Source organism: Sinohyriopsis cumingii, chromosome 8 (genome assembly GCF_028554795.1).
Source record: "Sinohyriopsis cumingii isolate HCF-2022 chromosome 8, ASM2855479v2, whole genome shotgun sequence".
In the NCBI taxonomy this organism is placed as follows: Eukaryota; Metazoa; Mollusca; class Bivalvia; order Unionida; family Unionidae; genus Sinohyriopsis; species Sinohyriopsis cumingii.
Window position 1 is genome coordinate 42,228,597 of NC_142968.1, and position 27,118 is coordinate 42,255,714.

At 37.0% G+C, this 27,118-nt stretch overlaps 1 protein-coding gene across 4 annotated transcripts in view; it reads left to right on the forward strand.

The window, feature by feature from the left end:
- The first annotated feature begins 605 nt into the window (after positions 1-605).
- Positions 606-27,118, forward strand: part of LOC149793371 (uncharacterized) — a 32,990-nt gene continuing 6,477 nt past the window's right edge. Inside the window, exons 1-4 of one of the 4 annotated variants that reach the window (XM_089966368.1) lie at positions 606-776; positions 17,532-17,626; positions 18,000-18,242; positions 19,721-19,966. In XM_089966368.1, the coding sequence (XP_089822494.1) occupies positions 17,566-17,626; positions 18,000-18,242; positions 19,721-19,953 (537 nt within the window). In that variant the 5' untranslated portion in view covers positions 606-776; positions 17,532-17,565 and the 3' untranslated portion in view covers positions 19,954-19,966. Of the gene's footprint in view, positions 777-14,665; positions 14,792-17,531; positions 17,627-17,999; positions 18,243-19,720; positions 19,967-27,118 lie in introns of those variants that run through there. The other 3 variants (XM_089966367.1, XM_089966366.1, XM_089966369.1) reach the window with 3 other exon arrangements.

The window sequence follows — 27,118 nt, forward strand, 5'->3', positions numbered from 1 at the left end:
TGGGAGGCAACTCTGATGTATATACAATATTACATTCTATTAGAGTTATTTCACATTGATATGTTCGTGTCTTGCTAATACTGGAAAGACGTGTTTGGAAAAGGTTCTTCGAGGAAAAACACCATAGTATTCCTTAAATAAAAATATTTAATCTTAGAAAAGAGATTTATAAAAAGCAATGCAAATTTCGTTTTATACGGCACCGATATTAAGGAATCGTAACAGATAACAACGGTTGCTCAAATGGTAATGTGAAAGATAGCACTAACATGATGGTATCGTAAACACCATTCAAAGATATACACCTAGGTAATATATGGATATGTATTTATAAACTCCTATTTTTATTACCCTATATCATATGTATTTATAAACTCCTATTTTTATTACCCTATATCATATGTATTTATAAACTCCTATTTTTATTACCCTATATCATATATCAGAGGATTCGCATAACCACATAAATAGAATGTTCAATATTTACAAATAAAATTATAATACAAAAAATGTGATTGGAGAAATGTGTAAGGTATGGCGAAGAGCCGATCATCACGTGCAGGACTTTAGTCCACCCGTGGGACGTATCGAAAGTTTAAATTAGGCAAACGGATAAGAATCAAAATTGATGGCTCACGGCTGTACAGTTGGATAACAACCAACAGACAAATATTGAGGACACATTTACTGCTGAGTACAAGAAGTTGACAAGGAAGGATGTCACGTTTGAATTCGATGATTTTGTGAAGTAAGATGATGCAATAAGTTCAAAGTTGGTAAGTGCAAACAAACTATTATGTTTAATTAAATCTCCACCCTTGATGACATTGTACACAGCTTGTTGATTTCACTAAAGATTTCTAAACTGTGAAATAGTATTTGGGATTTGAAAAAATTCCGAAACTAGGGGCACTTAAATTCCAAAAACAAAGTTTTCTGAAATATTTTAGAAAAATTCGTATCCCAACGACGAGCGCCAAATTTTCTATTACGAGTCTATGGTCTTAAAATAGGTAGCAGAAAAGAGTGAAGACAACAAGCTTTGTAAAATGTAAGAAATTTATTTTCGTAGAATACAAAGTGAAAAATGAGAACAAAGAACTTGCGGAATTGCGAATTAATCCAAAAATAATTCAAGAATTAAAGATAAAAGTCCTAGTAATAAAAAGTTCTAATTAAAACTCGGTTCAAGTCCCGATGATATTTAAAATTGAAGGCGATGATGTGTGTTTGTTATGGCTTGCGAAGAGTTGATGTGTGAACAGTCTCTTGTTAAATGACAGAAGTATTATTCCAGGTTTCAATTCAATATAAATTCCAATGAATGTCTTTATCAGAGAATTTTTTAGAGCACTTTTGTATTTCCAGAGAAAATAATCACTTGAATTCAACAATTTGAAGAAAATTAATTTCAGCCCACACTGGTCAAAACATAATACAACTTAAAGTACTAGATCTTAAAGCACGACTGGTAAAATTCTCAGTCACAAGATAATATAAATCTCTGCTTGACCTCAGTTCACAATTAGCATTTCCTAAAAACAACCATTATCTGATAGAAAATAACATTCTAGAATGATCTATTTTATTGTGCAGCACAATAGCCTACAAAATTCACTTAAGAATATCAAACCCTGACCCTGATGAACATATTTACACCTTCGGTGCTTACCAGCATTATAATCCTGATAATAAGCTCATGCACATAGAGAATAATGCAGCTATTATAAGCTGTTTTCATAAATGAAATAAAAAAGTCAATCGGGTCAACCAGTAATGAACTCAATTTTGAAGTTCAAGTCCATCATACAATGTTACATTACAATAACATGTAAATTCGGCTTGCAATCTGTGGGGTTGACCGGTGCTAGACATGTTTCTTACAAGGCCAAACAACAAGCTTCCCAATTTCATCTCTCCATTCCTGAACTCAGACACGAGGGATGTCAATAACCTATCTATCGAACTGTTGTTGTTGAGTTTAATTATAGTGGCGTGCGCACAATTGTGCATGTGCCACTTTTTTCTGACTGCACCGCAGCCTGCTAGTTGTTACTGGGGAAAGGAATGGTGCCACCTACCCCAGGCTTTTTATGGATTCAAGGAACCCTGATAGTTTGGCCTCAATCTGTGGGTCCATAAAGGTCCCTTACAGTTGAATGGTTGGCTAACATTAGTGGGAAGAAGAGCTCGGGAACGGTCTTGCTTGCTTTGCATCGCTGGTTTCTTGTTGCATTTGCCCGGTGTTTCCTGCGATTTTTTTCTCGATTGTTTTTCTTTTTCTTCTTCAAAATGTTCTAAAAAAAAGGGGGGGATGTTCTATGCTGTTTGTAGAGGTTCTTAGTAGAAATCATGTATGATGAGAGATTTTCAAGGTTATTATGGTATTACTAGTCGAGGTGTTTAGGGTGTGCTTTCTACGTTATGTTATTTATACGTTTTTAGATATTGCCTCTTTAAGTCATTTATTTATTAATGTTTTTAGAGATTGAATATTATTTATACTTTATTTAGCAAGAGACCGGAGTCCTAGCCGATTACACGGTTCGTTAAGGACATCTAGGACCGGAGTCCTAGCTGATTACTCGGTTCGTTAAGGATAGGAGAGAATCTAGGCCTATGCCTTCGCCTAACAGATCTGATCAGAAAATTAATCCAGAAATGTAGATCATCGATCGAATGTCAATATTTAGATACACAACGTATCAAAAGTGCATAGCTATAATATGACAAATGAAAAATAATTGCAAAAAGAAACGAATGAAACTTGTCCTAGCGTTATTTGAAAGGAAATCATGTACTGTATTTTTGTGACCTCCTTTATCACGGTATCGTTGATGGGCGGGGCTGTGGTAGACATAAATCAAAATAAGGTCAATCTATAATCTAGGTCTCCATCGTTTGCATTTTTCGCAAAACGGTCATTGTTCAGGTATTCATTAATTTTGTAGCGGAAGTCATATTGACCAATCATTTTGAGTGGCATGTTTTTAAACTGCAGTGGACATTTCCACTCTTTTATTTTTGAGGAGGATCGAACTCGCTAGTTCGTCATCCTGTTTTCTAATGTCCTTTAATCGGTTTCTGTCGCCATGTTTCTGTTGATTATTATTTTAACTGCTGGTTTAGGACCTTCTTTTCTTTTAGTTGTGTTTGGTGTCTTTAGTTGTGTTTGCTGTCTTTAGTTGTGTTTGGTGTCTTTAGGGTGCTGTGCCGAGTGACAGTCGGTCTGGCCTTCTCAAATCTGTTCAGTCTGACCAAGGGTCAAATTTTATGTCTTGAGTTTTTCCAGAAGTTATGCATTAATTAGTCATACAACAGTTTAAGTCCTCTACCCATCACACTGAAAGACATGGAGCTTTGCAGTGATTTCATAAAACTTTAAAGACTACGATTTGGTCATATTGGTGTGGTACAGAAAACAATTGTGACGAGCATCTTTATTTACTGAAATTTATTCTTAGGGGATCAGACCTATGTGGTTAGAGCGTCCGCCTTAGTTGCGGCAGGTTGCAGGTATTAACCCCGGCCCAGTTATACCAAAGACTTATAAGGATGGTATTAACAGATGCCTCGCTAGGTGCTCAGCATTAAGCGTTTAGTGTCAGGACTGGTTGGCCTGGTGTCAAGATATTGTGAGTGGGTGGGGCATGATGTTATAAGTCTCCAACATGATGTTCCAGTGCTAGATATTAATATAAACTGACACACTGCAGACATGGTCGCGATATGACTGAATCGTTTTACAGCTACATCAAAAATCCAGATCACAATAAAACAGGGAAACAGTTAAAAATCATTAGGTGTTAGTTCTTTGGAACTAGTTTTTGGATATACGGTCCGTTGACCATTGAAAATATTATAAAAGAAACTACTTTCTTAAATTAATTTTCTTGACTGTAGTTCTGATTTGAAATATAAGTTGTCAAAAACTTATTAAACGACATGAACTAGTCTTCACTCCACTCAGTCAAAATGAAATTAAGGTTTGACAGAACTTCAAAGTAAAAGGAAATTTCAGCCTTATGATAGAGTTCTGACTCTCTTGTCCATTCCTTAAAATGCACTTAAAACTAAGTAATATGGTCCTTTCATAGTTGAAAAGAATGTAAGTGGATTAAGGTATATCACTAACCCTCCTGTATGTGAAAATATAATATTTGGTATATAAATATATTAAAGAGCATGTTAATTTTGACAGCCTTGTTAATCATACACTTAGCTTAGTTGTTTATGTACCACACAGTGGGGATTTAAATGATGGCACGCAATTTCGGAAATTTAATCCACTCAGTATTGCTAATTGATAATTCATTTAAGTACAAGCGAGTTTCTCCATGGATAAATTACATTTATAGTAAATATTTTTTGACAAGGTCAAGTTATATCTATAGAAGTTACGGTCAAGGCTTTATCTATCAGTAAAAAGCAACTAATGCGGTTTTTGGGTATGATTGGATATCATTGGACTTTTTGCTCTAACTTTTCCCTAATTGCAGAACCTCTGGCCAATTTCTTTTGGAACAGGTTCCATCGGTCAGTAGGTATTTGATAACTTAGACGCATTGCGTAGAGGTGCACCAGTTCTTTCTGCTCCATATCTCAGTCAATCATTTAAAAATGTCTCTTAATGCAAGTGATGTTGGAGTTAGTCAAGTGTTGATTCTGGAAGACAACAATAGTGTGGATCATCCAAGGTTACTATTTTTCTAAAAATATTAAACATGCAAAAAATAATTCATTCCACAATCGAAAAGGAATGTTTGGTTTTGATGTTAGATTTGCAACAGTTTGAAGTGTATATTTGTTAAGCTCGTACATCGATTATTATATTCAGTGAATACAAACCCTTTACTTTCGTTCCCAAAATAATAAACAAAAGTCATAGATCGACATCGAGTTTGATGTTATAGGAATACTAGGCTGAAGTTAGGCACATCGGAACAACTCGGTTAAATTCGGTATGAAATGGGTTATTACATCCAGATATATGGACTTGCCTGCTAGCGAACGTAATTCTCCGTTACAATACACAGTTTCCCAGAGCATATCTTAACTCCGTTCAAAGGGCAAATAAGTGTATTTGTATGTGGTATAAATAAAATATACGTATATTATGAACGCTGTATCAATAATGTACCACTCGTATAAATTTTCCATTAAAAGGAATTTCAGCAAGCCTCGTTTTCTTTTAATTAAAAATGTATACATCTCGTGGTATATCACTGATATATAAGAGAAACTGATAATTTGCTTCCTACAGATAAATACATTTATTTGATATTGCAAATTCACATGACAGATTATTATTGGTAATTAATAATAATAATAATAATAATAATAATGAGGACTTTGTATTGCGCATAATCTTTAGAAACTCTAAGCGCTTTACAACATTAGACAACACCTATAACATAAAAAACATATATAATGATATGATTATAAAAAGCAAACACCATGCAGTTAGAAAACATATAAAACATGCTGAAAATATTTACGGGAGGAAACATTATTAGGTCTTTAAGTTTGTTCTTGCAGTCGAAATAAGTGAGTTTTAAGAGCACTCTTGAATGAGATCACTGTGTCTTTGTGTCTAAGTTCAGTGGGCAATTCATTCCACGTTGCAGGGCCCTGGTATGCAAAAGAACGTTGTCCATATGACTTTGTTTTCACAGTGGGAATAATGAGTATACGATTGTCAGAAGAGGAGCGTAATTATCTTGCTGGTGTGTACAAATGGATGAGGTCGGATAGGTATGTTGGACTGGAGTCCGTCAGTGAAACTTAGCAAAGAGAACAAATTTTGCGTTTGAGTCTGGATCGAATGGATAGCCAGTGTAGGGTACAGAGCAGCGGGTAGGTGTGCTCTGATCGTGGTACGCTAAGTATGATCCGAGCAGATGTGTTTTGAACTTTTTGAAGTTTCTGGAGCAGATATTGAGATGAACCAGATATAAATGAGTTACAATAGTCCAGTCTTGAAAGTACTAATGAGCACACAAGTGTTTTAGTGGCATCAGCTGAAAGATATTTGCGAATTGAGCTGATGCGTCTCAGCTCAAAATATGCAGCCTTGCATATGTTCATGACATGTTGGTGCAACGTGAGAGTACTTTCCAGAGTAACACCTAGGTTTCCTACTGACTGTTGAATGTTTGTGTTACTGATATTTACTTTTTGAGGTAAAGGATGTGAATGAGAAAGTCTTTGTGTTGTGATCAGAATGGCCTCAGTTTTGTCATCATTCATCTACAGCTTGTTAATGTCATCCATGATTTCACATCAGTAATGCACCTCTCTACACCTTGGATGGTAGCATCAACTTCATTTGGGTGGTTAGATTTGTATATTTGGGTGTCATCAGCGTACAATTGGTGAGACACGGGATGATGATCCATGACACTTGAGAGCGGCTGAGTGTATATAAATAATGTAAAGCTCGTATTATTATTTATATGCACTTTTTAGGAGTATCATTGAAAAAATGTAACCACAACTATCCCGCAAGCTTTGGTAGGTAGGTAGGTAGGTAGATAGATAGATAGATAGATAGGTATATATGTCCGCATTTAAAGCCAGTGACCCTACCAACGATCCTATGGAATACAATAACTTATTGTGTTATCTAACAGTTTACAATTGTGCAAGCGCAATATATGTCATACCGGTAGCACGCGGCGTCCGAGCTATTGATGGTCACCTCGCTCGGTTTGTGATTACTGATATCCTGCCGAGTCCCTTGCTTGCATTTGTTTGAGCACCCCAGGTGGTTTTTCCTGCATACTTACTCTAGGGCATCCCAGGAAGCTTTCCTAGGCTATCCGTGTTGTCATCGCGGATCTTATGTTGTAGCATTTTTGTTTCTAAGAAGTTTATGATTATAATGATAATAGTTGTTAATATCATTACGAGTATAATTCTTAATAATTCTAGAACTAAATGGAGAATTATAAGAAAGGTAGCAAGAAAGAAAAGAAGAAATTAGTCAGAACTGGACAGAAAGAAATAACAAAAATCGACGTAATAAAGAAATGTGTGTTTTACCTTAATTGTAGCCTTTGATTTATGCCGACTTGAACCTAAATGTCTATGCTGCAATATGTGTTAGTATCAATGAATCGTAAGCCCTAATATAAAGAAGTTCGGTAAATGGACATTTACACTTTGAGCAGTATCATGACATAACAACAGCAAGCGCCGTACCTTAATTTATTATGTACTGCCGTCTTGAATATAAGTTCACTTCCGGTTGAATAAGAAATGTAATGACCATATTAAAATCGTTTGACCTTCCCTGGAAAACCAGGCTTTGTTTATTAATTTATGTTACATAATATGCCAGGATACCGCTCAATGTTTGAAAATCCATTGTAACGAAAAACCTGAATTACGTACAGCACGGCCAACATATAGATCTCCAACTTTTTTTGTGACATTCCTGGTAGCAGAGACCAACCGTGCAAGACACAATTTGGAATGAAGCTTTCACCCACCGATCAGTTCTACTATCGTCCGCTCACTAGTAATTAATAAACTTATTTCGATTAACCTTTGTATGAGAATGGTAAGTGAAATCCCTCTTCTTTTGACCCATGTCATAAAGTTCTTCTGGACTCTCACTTCTTTAGTATTCATTCCTATGAGAACAGAGTAACTGCGTATCCATCTGTCACTGACCTTTTATTAAATTGCTGACTCTAACGTGGAAAGCAGCGTAACCGCAAGAAAAGAGTAACGCGTGTTGACAGTCTAGCGAGGAGTATGTCATTAGGAAGTGACAGCTGCTGTTTGCTATATTCCACTCTCTGTTGCAACTTGGCGCCTATAAGGATGCAAATTTCTGTCGATCTATGAAAAGCGCATAAACTCTGGGGTCAGAGAACAATTAATTAGATTTATGGGGACAAGCTCTGGTTAAATCGCTATACTGCAATGATTTCTAATGTCGGTGTCGGGAGACGAAGTTATTTTTAATTAAGCCTACGTTTACATAGTCGTTAGACGACTAAACAAAGGGACGGTTAACTTCAATTTTATATCGGAACTGTCAGAAATTGAAGTTCTCCATAACAGTTAATCGGGAAAGTAGAGGTCAGGCTGACGATGATTTTGGCGCATAAATATAAAAGGCGGTAAATGAATTTAGCCATGATTGGTTACGCTGAATAAGAGGCTTGTTTCCCATACGAGATTCGTTGGGCTTTAAATATCCCCCGCCCATCAAAAATCTAATCAGTCTGCATTTTTCCTGCAAGAGTGAAACTATAAAAGACTGCGAGACTGAATTTTGAAGAAATTCTCTCGTAAAACAGTTATCAAAGGTGCCAGATGCCTGGAAAGTCAACGCACACAATTCTGGCGGTATAAGCAAGCAACGCTTAAAGCACAAGGCATTTGCGTCAATTTCATATAATTTGGTTATGCCAGTATTATGACTTGCATGAATTTATTTGCATGAATTTATTTTTTTAAATTCGTAGATCAACGTTCTTTATATAAGATAACTGTGTTTGAGTTAATCTGAATACGTACAATAATCTTCTTTATATAAGTTTGACGAATTGGTTGAAGTTGTCGTCTTGTTTGTATAGGAATTGGGTATTCTAAGAATTTCATGCATTGCTTTAGTTGATATGAGATATGAGAATCCGTTTTTATTCAGCAATCTTAGATGACTTCACGCTTGATAAAGACTTGAATGTGTTTATTAGCTGTAAATAGCGTAGTCATTCATCTAATGAATTGCATTCATTCATTTGTGTAATTGAGACGAGAATGGAACTGTTATGTCTCGTGTGCTGTCAATTTGAGTCAGGATCAAATAGCCATTAGGAAGTACACTAATCTTATAAAACTAGGTTTGTTTATGGTCTGCCATGTTTAGCTGTCCAGACAGCCTTGGTATCTGTGTGAATTCCGATAGAACGATATCTGACCATAACGAGAGGGGAGTAATGATAAATTCACAGTAGAATAACAAAACAGAAAATTTATGCTGCTTCTCTGTTTATTTTAAAAAGGTGAAAAGCTCCTCTCACGTATACAGTGACGTATCCACTGACGTATCCACGTACTCACTGATACAAGTATCTACGTATCTACATGCTTATGTATCCACCTAGGAATCCCTGGAAACGAACAAGCCGACACAATCGCAAAAAACAAATTAGGAGACCTCAACCCTATCCCATTAAAATATAGCACAACCAAAGCACAGAGCATCGCTGTAAACTATATAAACCAAAAATGGCAGGAGCATTGGAATATCTCCACCAAAGGTAGGAAACTATACACTCTCCTACCAGAAGTTGACCAATCATCAGACCACCTAAGGGCTCCAGTGTAGACCAAAAACTCATTAACAGAATTATGACAGGAAAAACTAGGTTAGCAGGAATCTTTGGCAGATTTATCGGACCCAAACCAGCTAACATAAACTGTTATAACTGTCACACTGTAGAAAACCTAAACCATATATTCAATGATTGCACAAAATACAGGAAAGCAAGAAACAACTTCCAGAAAGCTCAAAAGGAAATCAGATCACCCTATAAATACATAGACTTCTTACATACATCTAATCCAAATAAGCACTTAACTACTCAAAATATATTAAGATTTCTAAGAATGACAGGACTAAAAAATAAGATATAATCAATAATCAACAGCTTAATTAAATAATCATTCAAACCCCATATCAAACTCGGGTAAATAAATATGACGGCCGACTATGTCTCGTGGTTTCACAGACCGACACAGCCGTTCACATCACACGGACACTTCTCTTCACATGGGTTCATTGAAGAGCACTCCACTTCACATGGGTTCATTGAAATCGCCAACTCAAAACAATCTCGTAAAAAAATGTAGGAAAAAGAAAATAAATAAAAAATAAAAATAAAAAATATTTTTTTACTAAATAAATAAAAATAAATAAATAATAATAAATAAAAAAATTAAAAAAATATATAAAAAATAAACATAATAAAATTCTCTAATTTACACTCTCTTAACCCCATTATATATCTCTCCTAATTATTAATAAAGAAACAACACAGGATATTATCCTTTCCATGTCTGGAAACAATAGTTCTCTAAAATCAAAATTCGACGCAATCATCAATCTGGATCCGGGGGACACCGCCAAGGACAGCAGATGATAGCCTTTCTGCGCTTTTCCTCCCTTGCCACGTCCGGACACCAAAAGTAAAATTCCGATATATTAACATAAAACTGAGTGAGTGCAGGTAAATTCCCACTCAATCAAACAAGTAAGCAGAAATATTTTAGTAGTATCATGCGTGCGTGGGTCCTTTCTTTTTCATGAATCAGCCCTCCAGTCAGACCGCAATGGGTCAAAAAAAAAGGTCCCGCGGCTGAAGACTAAAATTATCAATGAACCGTGTGCACATAAACGCCTGGGGTATGAGGGTATCATTCCTTTTCCCAGAAACAATTATCAGGTCGCCATGGAAGAACGCAGCAGCAGAGGGACCGTAATACATATATACAGACCTAGCCAGCTAGCACCCAACCCACTACACTCACTAAAGTGAATAAACTACAGCAGACGGATAAACCACCACAACCAGCAACTACCAGTAACAAGGGATAGGACTAAATCTAAGGCTGCCCAGGAAAAGAATGACCACGCTCCAGCTCCATCCTCGCAAAAATAAAAGGTAAAGAGACATTTGCCAACATTGTCTCTAAACCTCCACCACCACCACCACAATCACCTCCGCCAGTGAAGATCAGGACCACTCCTAGCACAAGCACTCCAATTACAGTTTCTAGAATGTAACAGGTGCTACCAGAACAAATTATAGCTGATATCAGATAAATCCTGCTATCACCACAGGTCACATTAGAACCACCACCGGACAAAACCTTCAAAGTCACCGTACAGGAAGCAGAGGTAGCAACAGCACAGGATGAAAGCGACCCAAACAAAAAGCGACTATATGCACCGGGACTTTAAATGGCTCCAGCTGACATCAGGTTAGCGCACGATTAGCGCACGATTTTATGAAAGCAACTATATTTATAGCCTGGAGGTCAATTAAGGACAGAAAACCCACGTCGCAGCAGTGACACACAGGACGTCACATCCTCAAGAAAAGGTTCAACGTTGCCTACACTCAACATCCCGTGAATACACTGATAGAAGCAGCCGAAGTTTTAAGCGGGTTCCATGGATTCGAATGTTTTCCAGTCAGAAAGCGAAGGGAAACACAGACAGCGGAAGCAATATGCGAGGAAGAAGTTAGCCGAGGCACCTTCCCGTCTGGGGAGAAATAACAGCCCTTGTTAGGGCTACAAATTGACATTTATTTAAGGGGACCAGTTTGGCTTGGTTTCCCAATTCGATAAAACCACACAAAACTGACTTGATCGTTTCGGTTGCCTGCATCAAAATTTCAACCCAATTACCTAACAGTGACTAAACTTTTAATTGTCCCTTAGAAATTTACGAAAGCAAAATTGTTAGGGCATCTCACTATGTACTAGTACTATTTCAATTGTTAGGAGCTAGGAACATTATCAGACTCATTTGAATTTGACTCAGTTGCAGAGGTGGCTCACACAATATTGGTTGTTAGGGTTCATTTACAAACAACTGGACATAATTTGGCTAAGTACATGCGGGTTGTCTGATGCTGGAACTCCCCTCCACTTCCCACGTCCGGACATTCGTACAAAGGGCGGAGATGTGGAACGATTTCCACCCGCTTAAAATTGGTGTCCCAGTGTGACGTCATTGTCACCAACCACTCGCGACTGACGTTACAACTGCATTGGTCGACACCACAGTGATTGGTAAACAGAAAATTTATTTGAGTGTGTGTGTCCATTCCCACTCATGAAACAGCCCTCCAATCAGACCGCAATGAGAACCACAAGGACCCGCGGCTGAAGGCTATAATTACCAGTGTACCATGTACACACAAACGCCTGGGGGATGAGGCTCTCTTTCCTTCCCCCAGAATCAATTATCTGGTCGATGTGCGACCAGTAACAGTGGTACATCCACAACGTGTGCACATCACTATAATCCAACTAATCAATCAATCAATTCCCATTTCGTTTAGAATTTTATTCATGCAGGAATGATGCCAACATTTAGAAGACGTATAAACGGGGTATTTATTAAATACAAAACCGCATTATTGTTTTGTACTGAGCCGGATGGGTGAGGGGCTAGATAATTCGTTTGATACAGCAAATGAATACATTTGGTCCTGAAGACCTCTTCATTCAGGACAGAAACGTCGACTAGAGTACATCGTGCTTGCTTCCAGGAGGCAAGGGTGTAAGCAGAAAAACTGGAAAATCACACTGTCACATAGAACCAGTAACTTACCATAACGAACAATGGAGCATGTCACCAGCCCTACACAGACAATAGATTGCAGTGGATCGCATAGCATGCTGCATAATAAGCGACTAACCCACCTACCTTACCAAAGAAGCAAGTACTTTACGTCCAATTATTGGTTAGAACACCGCTAGGTTGTGCTGGAGAGAGCCAGTTTGACAAATTTCAGAAGGAGGCCAGACCAGAGAAGCTGGAGGAGTAACCGACTGAATAAAGAATTGGGTCTAGAGATAGCTACATGGAAGGTCCTTCGACAATTCCTATGGTAAGACGGGAAGCAGGGCCGGCGCTACCATATAGGCAAACTACGCAGCCGCCTAGGGCGCTGATTTCAGGGGGCGCATTTCTCCAAATCAACAACAGTTCTGAAAAATAAATAAATACATTTCAGTTTTATTTAGGGTCGTTTTTTATCCTGGTTTATTTCATACAGGGACAATTAATCGGGTAGATTCAGTCTGACCGAAACACCTGATATTTTCGGGGGGGGGGGGGCCAGAATCTAACCTTGCCTAGGGTGCCAGATAGTCTGTAGTCTGGCGCCGGCCCTGACGGGAAGACAACACTCCATAAGAATGTGAGTCAGCCACCGGGGAAACCTTGGAATAGAGCTGACCCTGTAGTGCGGCCTAAATATACAGCCGAAGACCAAAGATGATCATAACCAGATATTCGGGTGTGAAAAGACCAGATATACCACTAAGATTGCCTGAATGTAAATGATATTAAGTTTCCATTTTGAATTGGAAACCGCTTTTGATTATATCATTATCTATGGTTTTAATTTGATCATTTCGATACCGCCACCAAACTTTATATTCTGATTTATTTTAAATGCGTGATACTAACAATATTTTAGTCACTTTGACTTATCTGAATGGCATTTTTCAGATAATAGAAGTACACTTTGCATACAGAATTCAAATTTCATTGATGAATCAAGAAATGTATTGACTTATTTGATTTGATTAATTGCAAATGTGGCTTACACCTTATTGGTATTTAAATATTGTCCATTATATAAACTGGACTAGATTTGATAAAAGTACGAGCTGGCGTTTCAGGGCACTGTGCGCTTGCTCCTTTAGCCGGGTCCCTTGCCTCCTTGCCTCTCTCGGACATTTCGTACCAGGACGACGATGTGGAAAAATTTCCACCCGTCTAAAACATCACGTATCTTGATGTGACATCATATACGCAACCAATCGGGACTGACGTCTCGCTCTGCCTTTGTTTACACCTGATATCCCAGTAGACCAGATTGGACCTTTCTAACATGAGTGTGTGTCGGATCTATTCCCCCCTCATGTATAGCCTCACATACAGGTTGCATAGGACTTTATAGTCCCACGACCTGTCGGCTAAATTAACATCACTCTTTGAGTGTATTAATGCCTGGGAGATTTGACTCGGATTCATTCCCCCAGGTATAATTAACATCCTGTTGTGCAAGAATTAGCAAGACGTACATGCCCCGATGGGAAAACACCTTGATAATTCAAATAATCAATCAGTCAAAATCTGAAGACCTCAATGTATCACCAAAATGGAAACACGTGGCGAACAGGCACAAAAGTTATTCTAAATTGCATAGCATAATGTAGAGCAAACTCAGCGACACCTACCGGGTTAAAAGTAACACGTGTTTCATTTTTTATTTTATTGTGTGCTCAATACCACTATTTAGTTAGAACTATCATTTTAAAATAACTATTCTGACTATGCAATGTTTTCTTTCTGCCAGAAGATCATATAGAAATTTGCAAGTATTTTAATGTATATACAGTCTACAAGGCCTACCACAATCCCATGGTAGTACCTGGATGAGATAGCGGATTTCCATTTTTTTTTCTACGTCCACAAGAAACGCCATTCTGATAATATATTGAAGAAATGCGTGTGATACGTTGTTTGCAAAAGACGTTGGCTGTATACAATACTGATTCAGAATTTGTTCCATCAGTTAGAATATATTGTTAGAGAAAAACAGTAACCTTGGAAATTGCTATTTCAAAATAACTTAATTAGAGAGATCTATATGGTGGCAGTACTATACGTAATTAAGGTTTTTAGTTACAAGAGATTTTCAAACCTTGAGCGGTATCCTGACATATTATGTAACATAATTTAATAAACAAAGTCTGGTTCTTCAGGGAAGGTCAAACGGTTTTAATATGGGCATTACGTTTCTTATTTAACCGGAAGTGAGCTTACATTCCAGACGGCGGTACGTAATAAATCATGAAACGGCGTTTGCTGTTGTTATGTCATGACACTGCTCAAAGTGTACATGTCCGTTGCGGCTATTTTCCCGACTTATTTATATTAGGGCTTACGATTCATTGATACTAACACATATTGCGGCATAGACGTTTCGGTGCAGGTCGGCATAAACCAAAGGCAACAAATAAGGTAGAACACGCATTTCCTTATTTCGTCGATTTTTATTATTTCTTTCTGTCCAGTTCTGACTTATTTCTTCTTTTCTTTCTTGCTACCTTTCTTATAATTCTCCATTTAGTTCTAGAATTATTAAGAATTATACTCATAATGATATTAACAACTATTATTATTATAATCATAAACTTCTTAGAAACAAAAATGCTACAATATAAGGTCCAAGATTGATGATGTACCTACCAAAGCTTGCGGGATAGTTGTGGTTACATTTTTTCAATGAAAACTGTATTTAATAGCACGAGCTTTACAGTATTTATTACGCATACTAATCTGTGAATTCGCAATATCAAAGAAAGGTACTCATCTTGTAGGAATCTAAATTTCAGTTTCTAATAAAGAAATAAATAAATGAATAAATGAATATATATATATATATATATATATATATATATATATATATATATATATATATATATATATATAATATGTATTCTGTATCATTGATATACCACGAGATGTATTAATAATTAATTAAAAGGAAACGAGGCTTGCCGAGTTAACCTTTAATGAAACATTTATAAGATTCGTATTTCATTGATACAGCGTTCATAACGCATAAAAATACACATATTTGCCCTTTGAACGGTGTTAATATATGTTCCGGGAAACAGTATATTGACTGAGAGAATGAACGCCTCACATCTCAAAATTTAGTTATATGCGTTTTCTTATTGTTCCCTTTTCATGTTACTTTTCTTATTAACATTAAATATCCAAATATGGACATACGTATGATTCTTGAGTTTCGCTTGAATCTCAAAGTGAGGCTTCATAGTTTATTATAGACTATCGTCTGGGTTTATGTACGTCATTAGACAGACAATTCTTCTATGTCAACTCAGTTACCCATTTATAAAAAATCTTTGGAATTTGTCTAGCTCGTCTATCTCACAACTTATCGAGTGTAGTTTTTAGCTGACTTATGATACAAGCGAAACTTATAAAGAATTTTGCCTTTTGCTCATAAGGGCGCAATCTTTATTAAATAGTATATAATTGTAATACCGAAATAAATGGATTTAATCTCAATATATTTTAATAGAAAATTACTTTCAATATAATTTAATCAGAAATTACTTTTAATACTAATTAGAAATTTTTTCAATCCTATTACTTTTACTAAAAGTTATGTCATAATACAACGATGAATTTCCACATATTAATCATAATGGACGTATGAAAATAAAGTTAAAAAAGGATTAATAATGTGGTTCACAATTTCATCGCAATCCTTTCTGCTTTCTCCCTTCCCCTTTATGCATAACTGACAAACTTTGCAGAAATTTATGTAACTTGTTAAATGAAAGTCCGTTTGTTTGGGCTCGCCAAGGCTCGCAAAAGCTGGACATTATACAACTCCTTCACAAATTCACAAATTCATTATTAAATCGTTACGGAGTCAAGGAGAAAGAGACATAGTAACAAATATACACACCAAAAGAAACGTAAGTTGCTATACCCTGAGTTCGAAAGGAGAATGCTAGACAATATAAGGGGAATAGTTCAATATAATTAAAAATTATTAACATACATATAACTCTACGAAAATTCGAACTGTAGCATCCAAGAATAGTACCTTCCGCTATGTGGTGTAGATTGGTAATTTTGTAACAGAACTTCTGTATACCTCAATTTCTGAAATAACTGGGTCGATTTTCGGCTGTGTCTGGGAAGTAAAAAAGCCTAAATTGTAAATACTGACCTATGCTCTTAAAATAGGTAACAGAAAAGAGTGAAAAACAACAAGCTTAGTAAAATTTAACAACTAATTTATTTTCCTAGAATAAAGAGTAAAATTGAGAAACAAAATGAACTTACGAAATTGCGAATTAAATCTAAAAATATATTCCAATAAGTACAGACATAAGTCCTGGTAATTTAAAGTCCTGAATAAAACTCAGTACAAATCCCGAAGAAATTCCAAAACTGAAGACAATAACGTGTCTGTTATAGCTTACAGAGTGCTGGGGTGTCAACAGTTTTTTTCTTTAAATGACAGTAATATAATTCAAGGTTTGAATTCAGTATAAATTCCAGTGAATGTCACTGTCCAAGAATTTTATCAGATCCCATTTGTATTCCCAGAGAAAAAAAGTCACTTGAATTCAATAATTTGAAGAAATCAGATTCATCCTATCTGGCCACACCACAATACAACTGAAAAGTGCATGATGTTAAAGCACGAATGACCAACTCGTCGCAATTACAAGATTGTATAGTTTTCTACTTGATCTCAGGTCACAATTAGCATTTTCTACATTAAAAAAAACATAACTACTGGAAACAAACTTTCTAGAATGATCCTGTCATTTACAAAATCCAAACCATAACCTGGATTACTCTCAAGAAATTCCAAAACTTAGACCCAAATACACATATTTCCTTTTTCTATCAATAATGATCATGATATTAAGTTCATACACAGAGAGAATGATTTAGCTTTTTTTTCTTCTTCTTTTACACAAAATAAAATTAAAGAAAGTCAATGGAGGTCCAGCAGAAATGAAATCAGTTTGGGGCATGGTCAAGTCTTGCATACAATGTTACATTACAATAACGTGTAATGAAAGAAAAAATTAAAACTAACATATATATATATATATATATATATATATATATATATATATATATATATATATATATATATATATATATATATATATATATATATATATATATATATGAAAGATAGAGAGAGAGTTTTATTTTACAGGGAATTTTGACCAATGGGTCCCGAATTTTATCCAGCTATCGGCAGGATGAAAAATACTATTCCAATGATTCCAGGTAATATCAATTGTAATTTTCTCTTTTTCAAGTTTATCGCTTGATGTCCTGCAAAATTATATTTAGATGAAAACATTCTTCACTGTCTCAACAAAAGATTAAAACGGGTGCATATGTTCCTCGAGATAGATTCTCATCACGGTTGCGACTAATCTAGGGACGTGTATACATTTATAATTGTGTTAGGATCAACAATGTCAATTGATCTATTACTAGATTTCTTGTAAATCCAATTATTGATAAAACCAAATTAAATATACTATTTTGTACATTAGTACAGTGCGTCCTTACTTTTATCTCGCCGCCTAAATGATCAGGCAAAATGTTAAATCGCCCTGGATGGTATTCTAATTGGTAATTTATTTGTTTTTAGCAGCGCATACCGGATTTCCAAAACACCTTGCATTGCTGGACTCATCATATGTTTCGCACGGGTATTTCTCCGGATTCCATGGAGCAGAAAATTCGTACATTCTACTGTTCCTCTTCCTGGCTCTTGGGATGTATCTCCGCAATAATTTCACTTCTCCTAATAGCAGAGCAAGCGGTGGAGCTGGAGCTGGAATTAACGGTGGTGCTGGTAATGGGAATGGTATCGTCGTCGTCGTCCCCGATGGTAAATTGTACCTAACTCAGCTTCCTGTTTGGAATACTTCACCTTTCAACTGTGCAATATCCTTAATATTTGTCACATGCTTCATGTGGTTAGAGTAATTTAGGGGTTGCATCATGGTTACAGTTTTAATCCCCAATCTCAGGTTGTGTAATTGATTTAGGTTTTCAATAAATTACGTCACAATTGCAGGATCGATTTTAATAGAAAAGCGTCGCAAAAAGACAGTGGCATCTGTGGCAACAAAAAGAGCTATATGTTTATTGTTATTATTATTATTATTATTATTATTATTATTATTATTATTAATTTTATTATTATTATTATTATTATTATTATTACAACAACAACAGAAGCGACTTGAAAGATAAGAAAACATCCCTATTGACTAAAAAGACATAATTATATCTAAGTAGATGACCTGTGCTTATGCCTGACGAAATGTGTGACGCTCTACCTACACATTGATCAGTATAATTAAATGGTATTAATTGCTCCAGAGGATGATGCTAACCATAACAGTTTATTGGTACCTCTTTCTGACTCAGTAAGAAACGCTTATTCTGTGTTGTGTTTCGGAGATGCTCTGGCCATTTTGTTGTGTTTCTAATTGTATGACGTCTTTGTCCTGGCTGAATGTGACAATACCTTACTCTCGTGTTTGAAAAAGTGGAGAGATGATGGATAGGTAATTGTTACTAAACACAGTCACTTTGTATGTCACCAAGGAGACATATACCAATCAAATCAATCAATACAATGAATGAGATACATGTATTTTATTTTACAGTAATAATTAAATATAAAGAGTATCAAATATAAATAAATGTGCGAAAAGTTTCCTTGTATGGCCTTACTACAACAGTATTTGTTCAACTCATGTAAATATATTTGGGTTCTACAATTTCCTTCAGAACAGGCTCCTTTCTCAGGCAACATAAACATGCCCCTAATGAACGCGCACGGATAAGTGGGACGGGGATATCAAACGTCATCAGAAAGTTGCCTTTCATCGCGTCCTCATCGTGTCTCCACTATGTCGGAAGATTGATATTATTCAGGATTTCCTCACGTACAACTCCCCATGGCTCATATTTAAAGTGGGGACGTGAAGTTTACAGTTCATCACCTTAGCGTTTTTGAAATTTACAATAAAAGTGAGCTAAAATGTAGATCAAAGAGTAACACTAGTTCTAACATACATTTTGAACTTGATATTTACTTTTACTGTATAATTGTTATTGGGAGCAAAACTGCAGTTAGTTAACTCGAAGGACGTCCCTTGCTGGACACGTGATGCTATTCATCTGCATCATTGATTCAACATCTGATTCCTACTCTCTCTCTCTCTCTCTCTCTCTCTCTCTCTATATATATATATATTAAAATATGGGACGGGGAAGTGGTAAGATTAGACTAAGATTATAAGATTAGTTAATTTGAAGAAGGACAAAATCGTAACCTAAAACCTTTACCTGCAGATGAAGGAGAGCCGCCGACTGAACCAAGATTGCAAACATGTTCAAATCCACCACCAACATTTCCTAGATGGGAATTCGAGTCATCCACAGGATTTGGTGTTGGAGACACGGCTACTTATAACTGCAGTGCTGAAAATGATTGCTATTTCGTGGAAGCTAGCATATGTCAGGCTTCGGGAGACTGGAGTATTTTGTCTGCTTGTGATCCAATCGACTGTGAAATAATATCCTGAAAATTAGGACTTCGTGAGTTTTCCACTCTCTCTCTCTCTCTCTCTCTCTCTCTCTCTCTCTCTCTCTCTCAAAAAGCTTTTTAATGTTGTGAATTTTGGCAGAAGGAATGGAAACTGTAACCAAATTTAAATGTTTGTTCTATGTCCATTTTAGTAAATATTAGGACCCATTTGTAATTAAAAAAATTCAGTTTTTCCTGTCAGTTAAGATTTGTTAGAATACAAAGACTTAATGTAACGAGCAAGCAGCGAACCAGATCTGCGAAAGTAATTACGAAGTAACTACTCGACCTTTACCGTCTAATTGTTGATATACGAAAACCGTTTCTGTTTATATACAAGTCATGTATTAAAATTAATATTAATTAGTCCTATACAGGTTTTACCATACTCTGTTTTGTGTTGCTCATTAAATCAAAGTCATTAAACGTGGCCTAGCTGACCTTATATAGTAGCAAATACCTTGTATAGTTATCAGTAATTCATAAAATATAGTTTGTACCTTGAATAATATATCAGTAATTCATAAAATATATTTTATATCTGAGAAGAACTTATGAATTATTACATTACTGGTAATTAAGTTTGCAATTAAGAGAATTATTACAGCTTGACTATAAACGTTATAATTTAGATTTTTTTCTTTGTAAAGTTGAAATTTACCTTAGGTACTGACCTAATGACACCACGTATTCATTAATTAGGAAAAGCATCTTATAAACACAATCTATAATTAAATTCTTTAATATTATTTGGGATCTTTACCACACATTTTATAAAATAAATAATCAGTCTTCGTAGCTCAGCTCCATCCTTCCCTTAATTGCTTCACCTAGCAGCTCTAACTTTATTTACACGCAGTTGACGGAAAGTGGTAATATGATTCACAAGACTAATTAGAAGACAATGCAGGTCTGGGATCCTAAATTTAACTGGCAGGCGAGAAGGGATGGGATTATGATTAATATTCAACCAAAACTCCTTTCTATTGCGATTTATAAATACATTCCACAAGTATTCCGTGCACTGCTACATACTCAGCTAGTGGTATACCTAAAATACTACCATATATACCCAACCAGTGGTATACCTCAAACACTACCATACATACTCAACTATTGGCATAATTAAAACACTACCATACATACTTAACTATTTGAAATTTTAAAGACTTGTATCCTGCATGAATTGCATCACAGTTCTGCAAAAGGGTATACAATGCAAATGCACAAAACGGTCTTGATTCAAAACATAAATTGCAACAAAAAACTAGCTCTGACTTTTAAATATTAGACAATAGGACACAAAATCACATTGTCAGGAGTATACGGTAGGAGAGAAAGAAGACGAAAACGAGGCACTTGATTTAACAGCAGGGGGTGTGAACATACCATATTGAGGAAGATCCCATTTGTGAAATCAACTCTTCGACCAAAATGACAGATACGGTCCAGAAAGATACACCGAGGCCTCTAACGTGTTAGTTAGCCACCACTTTATCGCAACTTGACCTTGTGTGTCAAATTTCCATGGGCGTCTTCATTCATGACCCGAGACATTCGTGTTGGTCCTCAGCCTCACCCATGCCCCTGCTGCTGGTGGGAGTAAAAAACAGTAGCGCTGTCAAGTGACGTAATTAAATCGTTGGTTACGTATATAAATGAGTGATTCTGCGCTAATTATGGAATCTCGTACCGCTAACCTAGCTCGACAACGAGAAGAGGCAATTAAGAAATATCTTCCTGTCCGTGATTCTGTCTAACAACAACTGCAACTGCATCAGGAAGGTCAAGTAGAATTTGCAGAAGATGCTTCAGTATTATTTAAACCAGTCACAGAGACTACTAAAGGTCTCCATCCATCGCTGAAACAAATCGCTAACATAGCAGAAAGAACTAAACAAATAAAGATTATACGAGAACTTTCAGCCGAGATAGCTGCTGCTCAACCGCAATTACAAAACAATGGATAGTATTGATGACGTTCATGCGAGGTGAAGGATTTTGTTACACACGAACCAAAACCTAATCCATAACCTGTTAAAAATACCCACCTGCTGAATTTACTGACAAAGGTCATCAATACTTCGTGAAAACTCCATAGCAGTTGCTTAAACAGGATATCCAGCTCGTTGTGGCCTGTTAGATCCAAGTACCGCCGCTGTTCCAAAAAACTGTGGACTCGTTTTGTGTTTTAAAAGTACCATTATAAAAAATCAAATCAGCAGTGAATTTATAGGTAAATCTGACAAATTTGAGAAACAAGTCAAAAAAGCTAGAAAAGCGCTATTACCTAGAGATATGTTTTTTATACGAAAATTCATCATTCAGTCCACCTCATATTGAAGGAGAAGTAGCAACTGGAAGTGGCCTTGTCACTCGCGATCGACTTAAAACAACAAACCTCTCTAGTTATCGAAGATAAACATTGCCATAGCAGCGTCCTCGCTGATGTTGATCTACTAGAAATTCTAACTGGTGAAAGAAGAACCGGCAATGATTCTCCAGAAATCATAAATGAAGCAGCTGTTATTTGTCAGCGTTTACACTGGTCAACAGTGAAATCATTACTGACTTGAAAAGGCCCTAATCTGTAGTATTTTGGTGTGCCGAACACAAATATGACCGTGAAAAATTTGTATTGGCTCTCGTTTTGAAGATATTCATATACCTCATTTTCTATGTTTCACTGTGTAAATTTCTCCAGTAGGACTGCAGCAACATCCGGAATAATGATGTAACATTGCATAATACCATCATGCTCACATCATCCACAGTTGATTGCATCATTTTCTGATGCAATGCAATACTAATGCCATGCGGCTGCTGAAGTAAGTTGACGTCAGCAGTGTACTATACATGTGTAGGCCTATTATACTAATGCCAGGCGGCTGCTGAAGCTGACGTAAGCAGTGTACTATATAAAGCCCAATCAGATAGGTTCAGCATTTAAAATATTTTAGACGTTGTGCGAGACAGTTCAAGCTACTGTTACATAAAACTTATTATTTTATCCATTTACGTACAATAAAGAACAGTAATGCCTCGAAAGTGTGTTAATACCGCGGACAATTTTTGCTATATTTGTGGGGAAGTGACATTTGCCAACCAGAAGAAAAGTATCAATTCTCAAGTAAAGAAGGCATATCATCTTTACTTCGGATGCAAGGTTGGTGACCAAGACAAGCCTTGGGCTCCGCATATATGCTGTGCTACATGTACAACACAGCTTTCACAGTGGTTGAATTGCAAAAGGTCATCAATGCCGTTTGCAGTCCCAATGGTGTGGAGAGAGCCAAGCAACCACCTAAATGACTGTTACTTCTGCTTGGTTCCTCCTCTTTCCGGCGGAATAACGAAGCGAAAGAAGTCGAGAATAGTCTACCCAAACATTCCGTCTGCATTGAGACCAGTTCCACATGGTGAGGGACTTCCTATTCCAGAACCTTCAGCAGAATATTCTCTTGATTCATCTGACGAAGACAAAGGTGAGTCGACCTGTTCTTCTCCTGGTCCATCAGCATGCAGTGATCCAGATTTTCACTGTGGTGCATCATCAACCCCACACAGAATAACACAGGAAGAACTAAATGACCTGATTCGTGATTTGGACTTATCAAAGAACAAGGCAGAATTGCTAGGATCAAGACTCCAACAATGGAATCTTCTAGAAGAAGATGTCACAATTACTGCATATCGAAAGCGCCACCAGCAATTGGAGCCTTTCTTCAGAAAGGAAAGTAATCTGATATTCTGTTCCGATATTGAGGGCCTCATGAATGCTTTAAAAATCACTCATGACCCACAAGAATGGAGACTATTTGTGGACTCTTCGAAACTGAGTCTCAAGGCTGTGCTTTTGCACAATGGAAACATTCTTCCATCTATTCCAGTAGCGTATGCTGTCCACATGAAAGAGACATACGATAACTTAAGGCAGCTACTGAATTCCATTGAGTATAACAAGTACAGCTGGCACCTCTGTGGTGATTTGAAGGTAGTTGCCCTTTTAATGGGACTGCAGCAAGGATATACAAAATACATGTGTTTCTTATGCGAGTGGGATAGCCGAGCAAGGGAAATGCACTACATGAGGAAGGAATGGACTCACAGGCAGAATGTAGCCATTGGAGAGAAGAATATCCAACACCCAGCTCTGGTTGAGGCTCAGAAAATCTTGCTACCACCCCTTCACATCAAACTAGGTTTGATGAAGAACTTCGTGAAAGCCATTGACCGGACTTTGCCAGCATTCCGATACCTGCATGAAAAATTCCCTCGACTCAGCGAAGCAAAGATTAAAGAGGGAGTTTTTGTGGGTCCTCAGATTCGAGAGCTTTTCAAAGATGACCGGTTCAACAACTTGCTGGAAGGTGACGCGAAATAAGCATGGAATGCTTTTCGCCTAGTTTCTACAAACTTCCTCGGAAATGTTAGGGCAGAAAACTATAAGGAACTAGTAGAAGACATGTTGATGAAGTATAAGAAACTTGGCTGCAATATGTCTCTAAAGATTCACTTCCTTCATTCCCATTTGGATTTCTTTCCTAGCAACTGTGGTATTGTTAGTGATGAACACGGCGAACGTTTTCATCAAGATATCGCAACAATGGAACAAAGATACCAGGGAAAATGGTCCACTACAATGCTGGCTGACTACTGCTGGACACTCCTCAGAGATGCTCCCGAACAGCTGTACAAGAGACAGGCGAAGAAATCTAAGATGTAGTCAATGACTTGATTTTTTATAGGTAGGCTATTACAGTTGACCTTTTACTATTGGAATGCATTTCGTTATGTAAACATTAATTTCTTGCAGATTACAAAAAAACTAGAGCCAATTTTGCAATTTGACTGTCATATTCGTGTTCAGCACATAAAAATTGATAAGAATTGACTAATTTTATTTCAGTAACATGACTTTTGTAAAAATTTGTTGTCCAGTGTTATTTACCGGTGGCGTCATGAACAGTAGCGTCTATTGGGCACTAATGGATACATTTACCGACGATTTCTACAGCGATTGATCAGTTAGATAGGCGATACCAAAATAATATGATTATAGACAATGCCCAACGTGGACCTGTAATAAGATAAATTAACGATTTCCAACATATAAAAAACTATGTACAGAGATGGACATGGAGATGTTGTTTAAGCTCTATTCAGAACGGTAGCCGCAAAAGCGATTCCGACTTCAAACAACTGGGAATGAAAGTGATTGATGTTGTTTGTGACAAGGCTATTGACACCTTTAGTGATGTTGCTAGTAAAGCATTCGCAGCAATCAAAGAAAGACTAGCACGAGTAATTCGCAGATCGGCAGCGGTCCGACCGCAGCCAGTGAAACTTTACAGCACCGAAGTGAGGGCATCAAGTGTCAGTAAAATAATAAATCAAACTACAAATGAACGGCTAAAAGAATTAGCCGGTGTTAACGACGGTGAAACATCTCGGAATATAACAACAAACCTGATCGTGGGTAGTGGTTAATCTCGTCGCCGACATTAACGTCGGTGATGCATCATTTTAGATAACAGATGGTATATTTATTTGTGTGATACCGTTGTCACATATCTTCGGATTCTGTAGAAATGTTAGAAAAGTTATCTTTGGGACCAAACATACGGTTGAGTTTGTTTGAAAGGCCACCGACAACGATGCAATGGGGCGAGATAATGATGTAGTTGCTGATAAAGTGGAACTACCAAAACTTGCTTTATGGATGCCAACGATGACAACATCAATCACATTTAGAACAACGGTTTCTCTCTTTCATGGATAGTGGCGATAAGTCGACGCTGTCTTGGTTGACAATGACCACCGACTCGGTTACAAGCACAGCGCATTCGCTTACATGACAAATAACATCTCAGCAAGGAATTGTAGCACAACGACATACATGCGTTGCATTTCAAGCTTACGCAAGATTGGAAAACCAAGAATGAAACCGCCTGTGTTTGACGGCTTAAGGGCGAATACGATTTCAATAAGAATAAGCGGACACCAGGAACCATCCGAAGACATACTACTGAATATTGAAGAAAACAACGTAGCACGAACATATAATACTTTGATGAAATTCATGGGGAGTAATGAACACATTGATACTGGTCTGCAGATATCTCATCGTGATTTCTTGTCGTTGTATCTGATCGATCTTTTCTTTTTGAAACGTCTAGATCTGTTAGACAATATGTCGTTGACATACACGTGCGACCTACTGTTAATGATATACCGATCGGTCCTGGCGGATATAGTGCAATCGCTTTATACTGACAGATATAAAAAAATGCATCTCGAAGGTGTTGGTAGACGATTGAGGGTTGTTTACGCACCTGTGGAGAATATGTAATCGGATCACTCGTGATCTACTGAAAAGCAATTGGATCATTAATAATATTATTATTTCATATCAACACGTCAACGTTAAAAGAACTGCAGTCAGCGTAAAAAAGGAATTTTGGAATAAAATAATACTGAAAGCAACACAGGTCGCTAGCAACCCCAAAGGCCCAATTGAATTATCACAGAACATCAGCTCAGACACTTCAGTGGCGCCAAGAAATCAAAGACAGGTATCAGACTTGATTTTTATACGGCTGCCATTAATGATATAGCAACGACTGGCGGAATATTTCCATTTTTTGCATCTATACCAGCATTGATTGTCACTGCAGCTCCAGCTGTTTTAAAAGCAGCTACGCTTGGTTCATCTTGGGATGCTGCCAGAATGGCATTGAAGAAAGCAACAGGACATGACCTCCGGGTTAACCCGGGAAAGGCCTCCAAAAATATAAAAGAAGAAAGAAAGCGGTGACCAGGTCTACGATTGTCAGGAACACGGTATGGTCAAGGTCTGAGACAACCAGGAAACTACCATCCCATTACTGACACGCTGCCATGTCCAATTTTAATTTGCTGGATGCTGCTCGTTGATTAATTTAGTGTTCAGTTATCAAAACTTCCAAGTCACGTTTAAACGGGTATCATATATCTTGATGGTCATTTCGGCCCTGGTACTCACTGGGTTACATATGCTGCAGATCCACGTAGTGTTGTTTATTTTGATTCATATAGATTGGTACCACCAGAGGCTTTGTACAATATATCGGCAGGGTCCAAGGAACCCGAGTGTATCGGAACGCGAGCAGAGTGACGAGCAC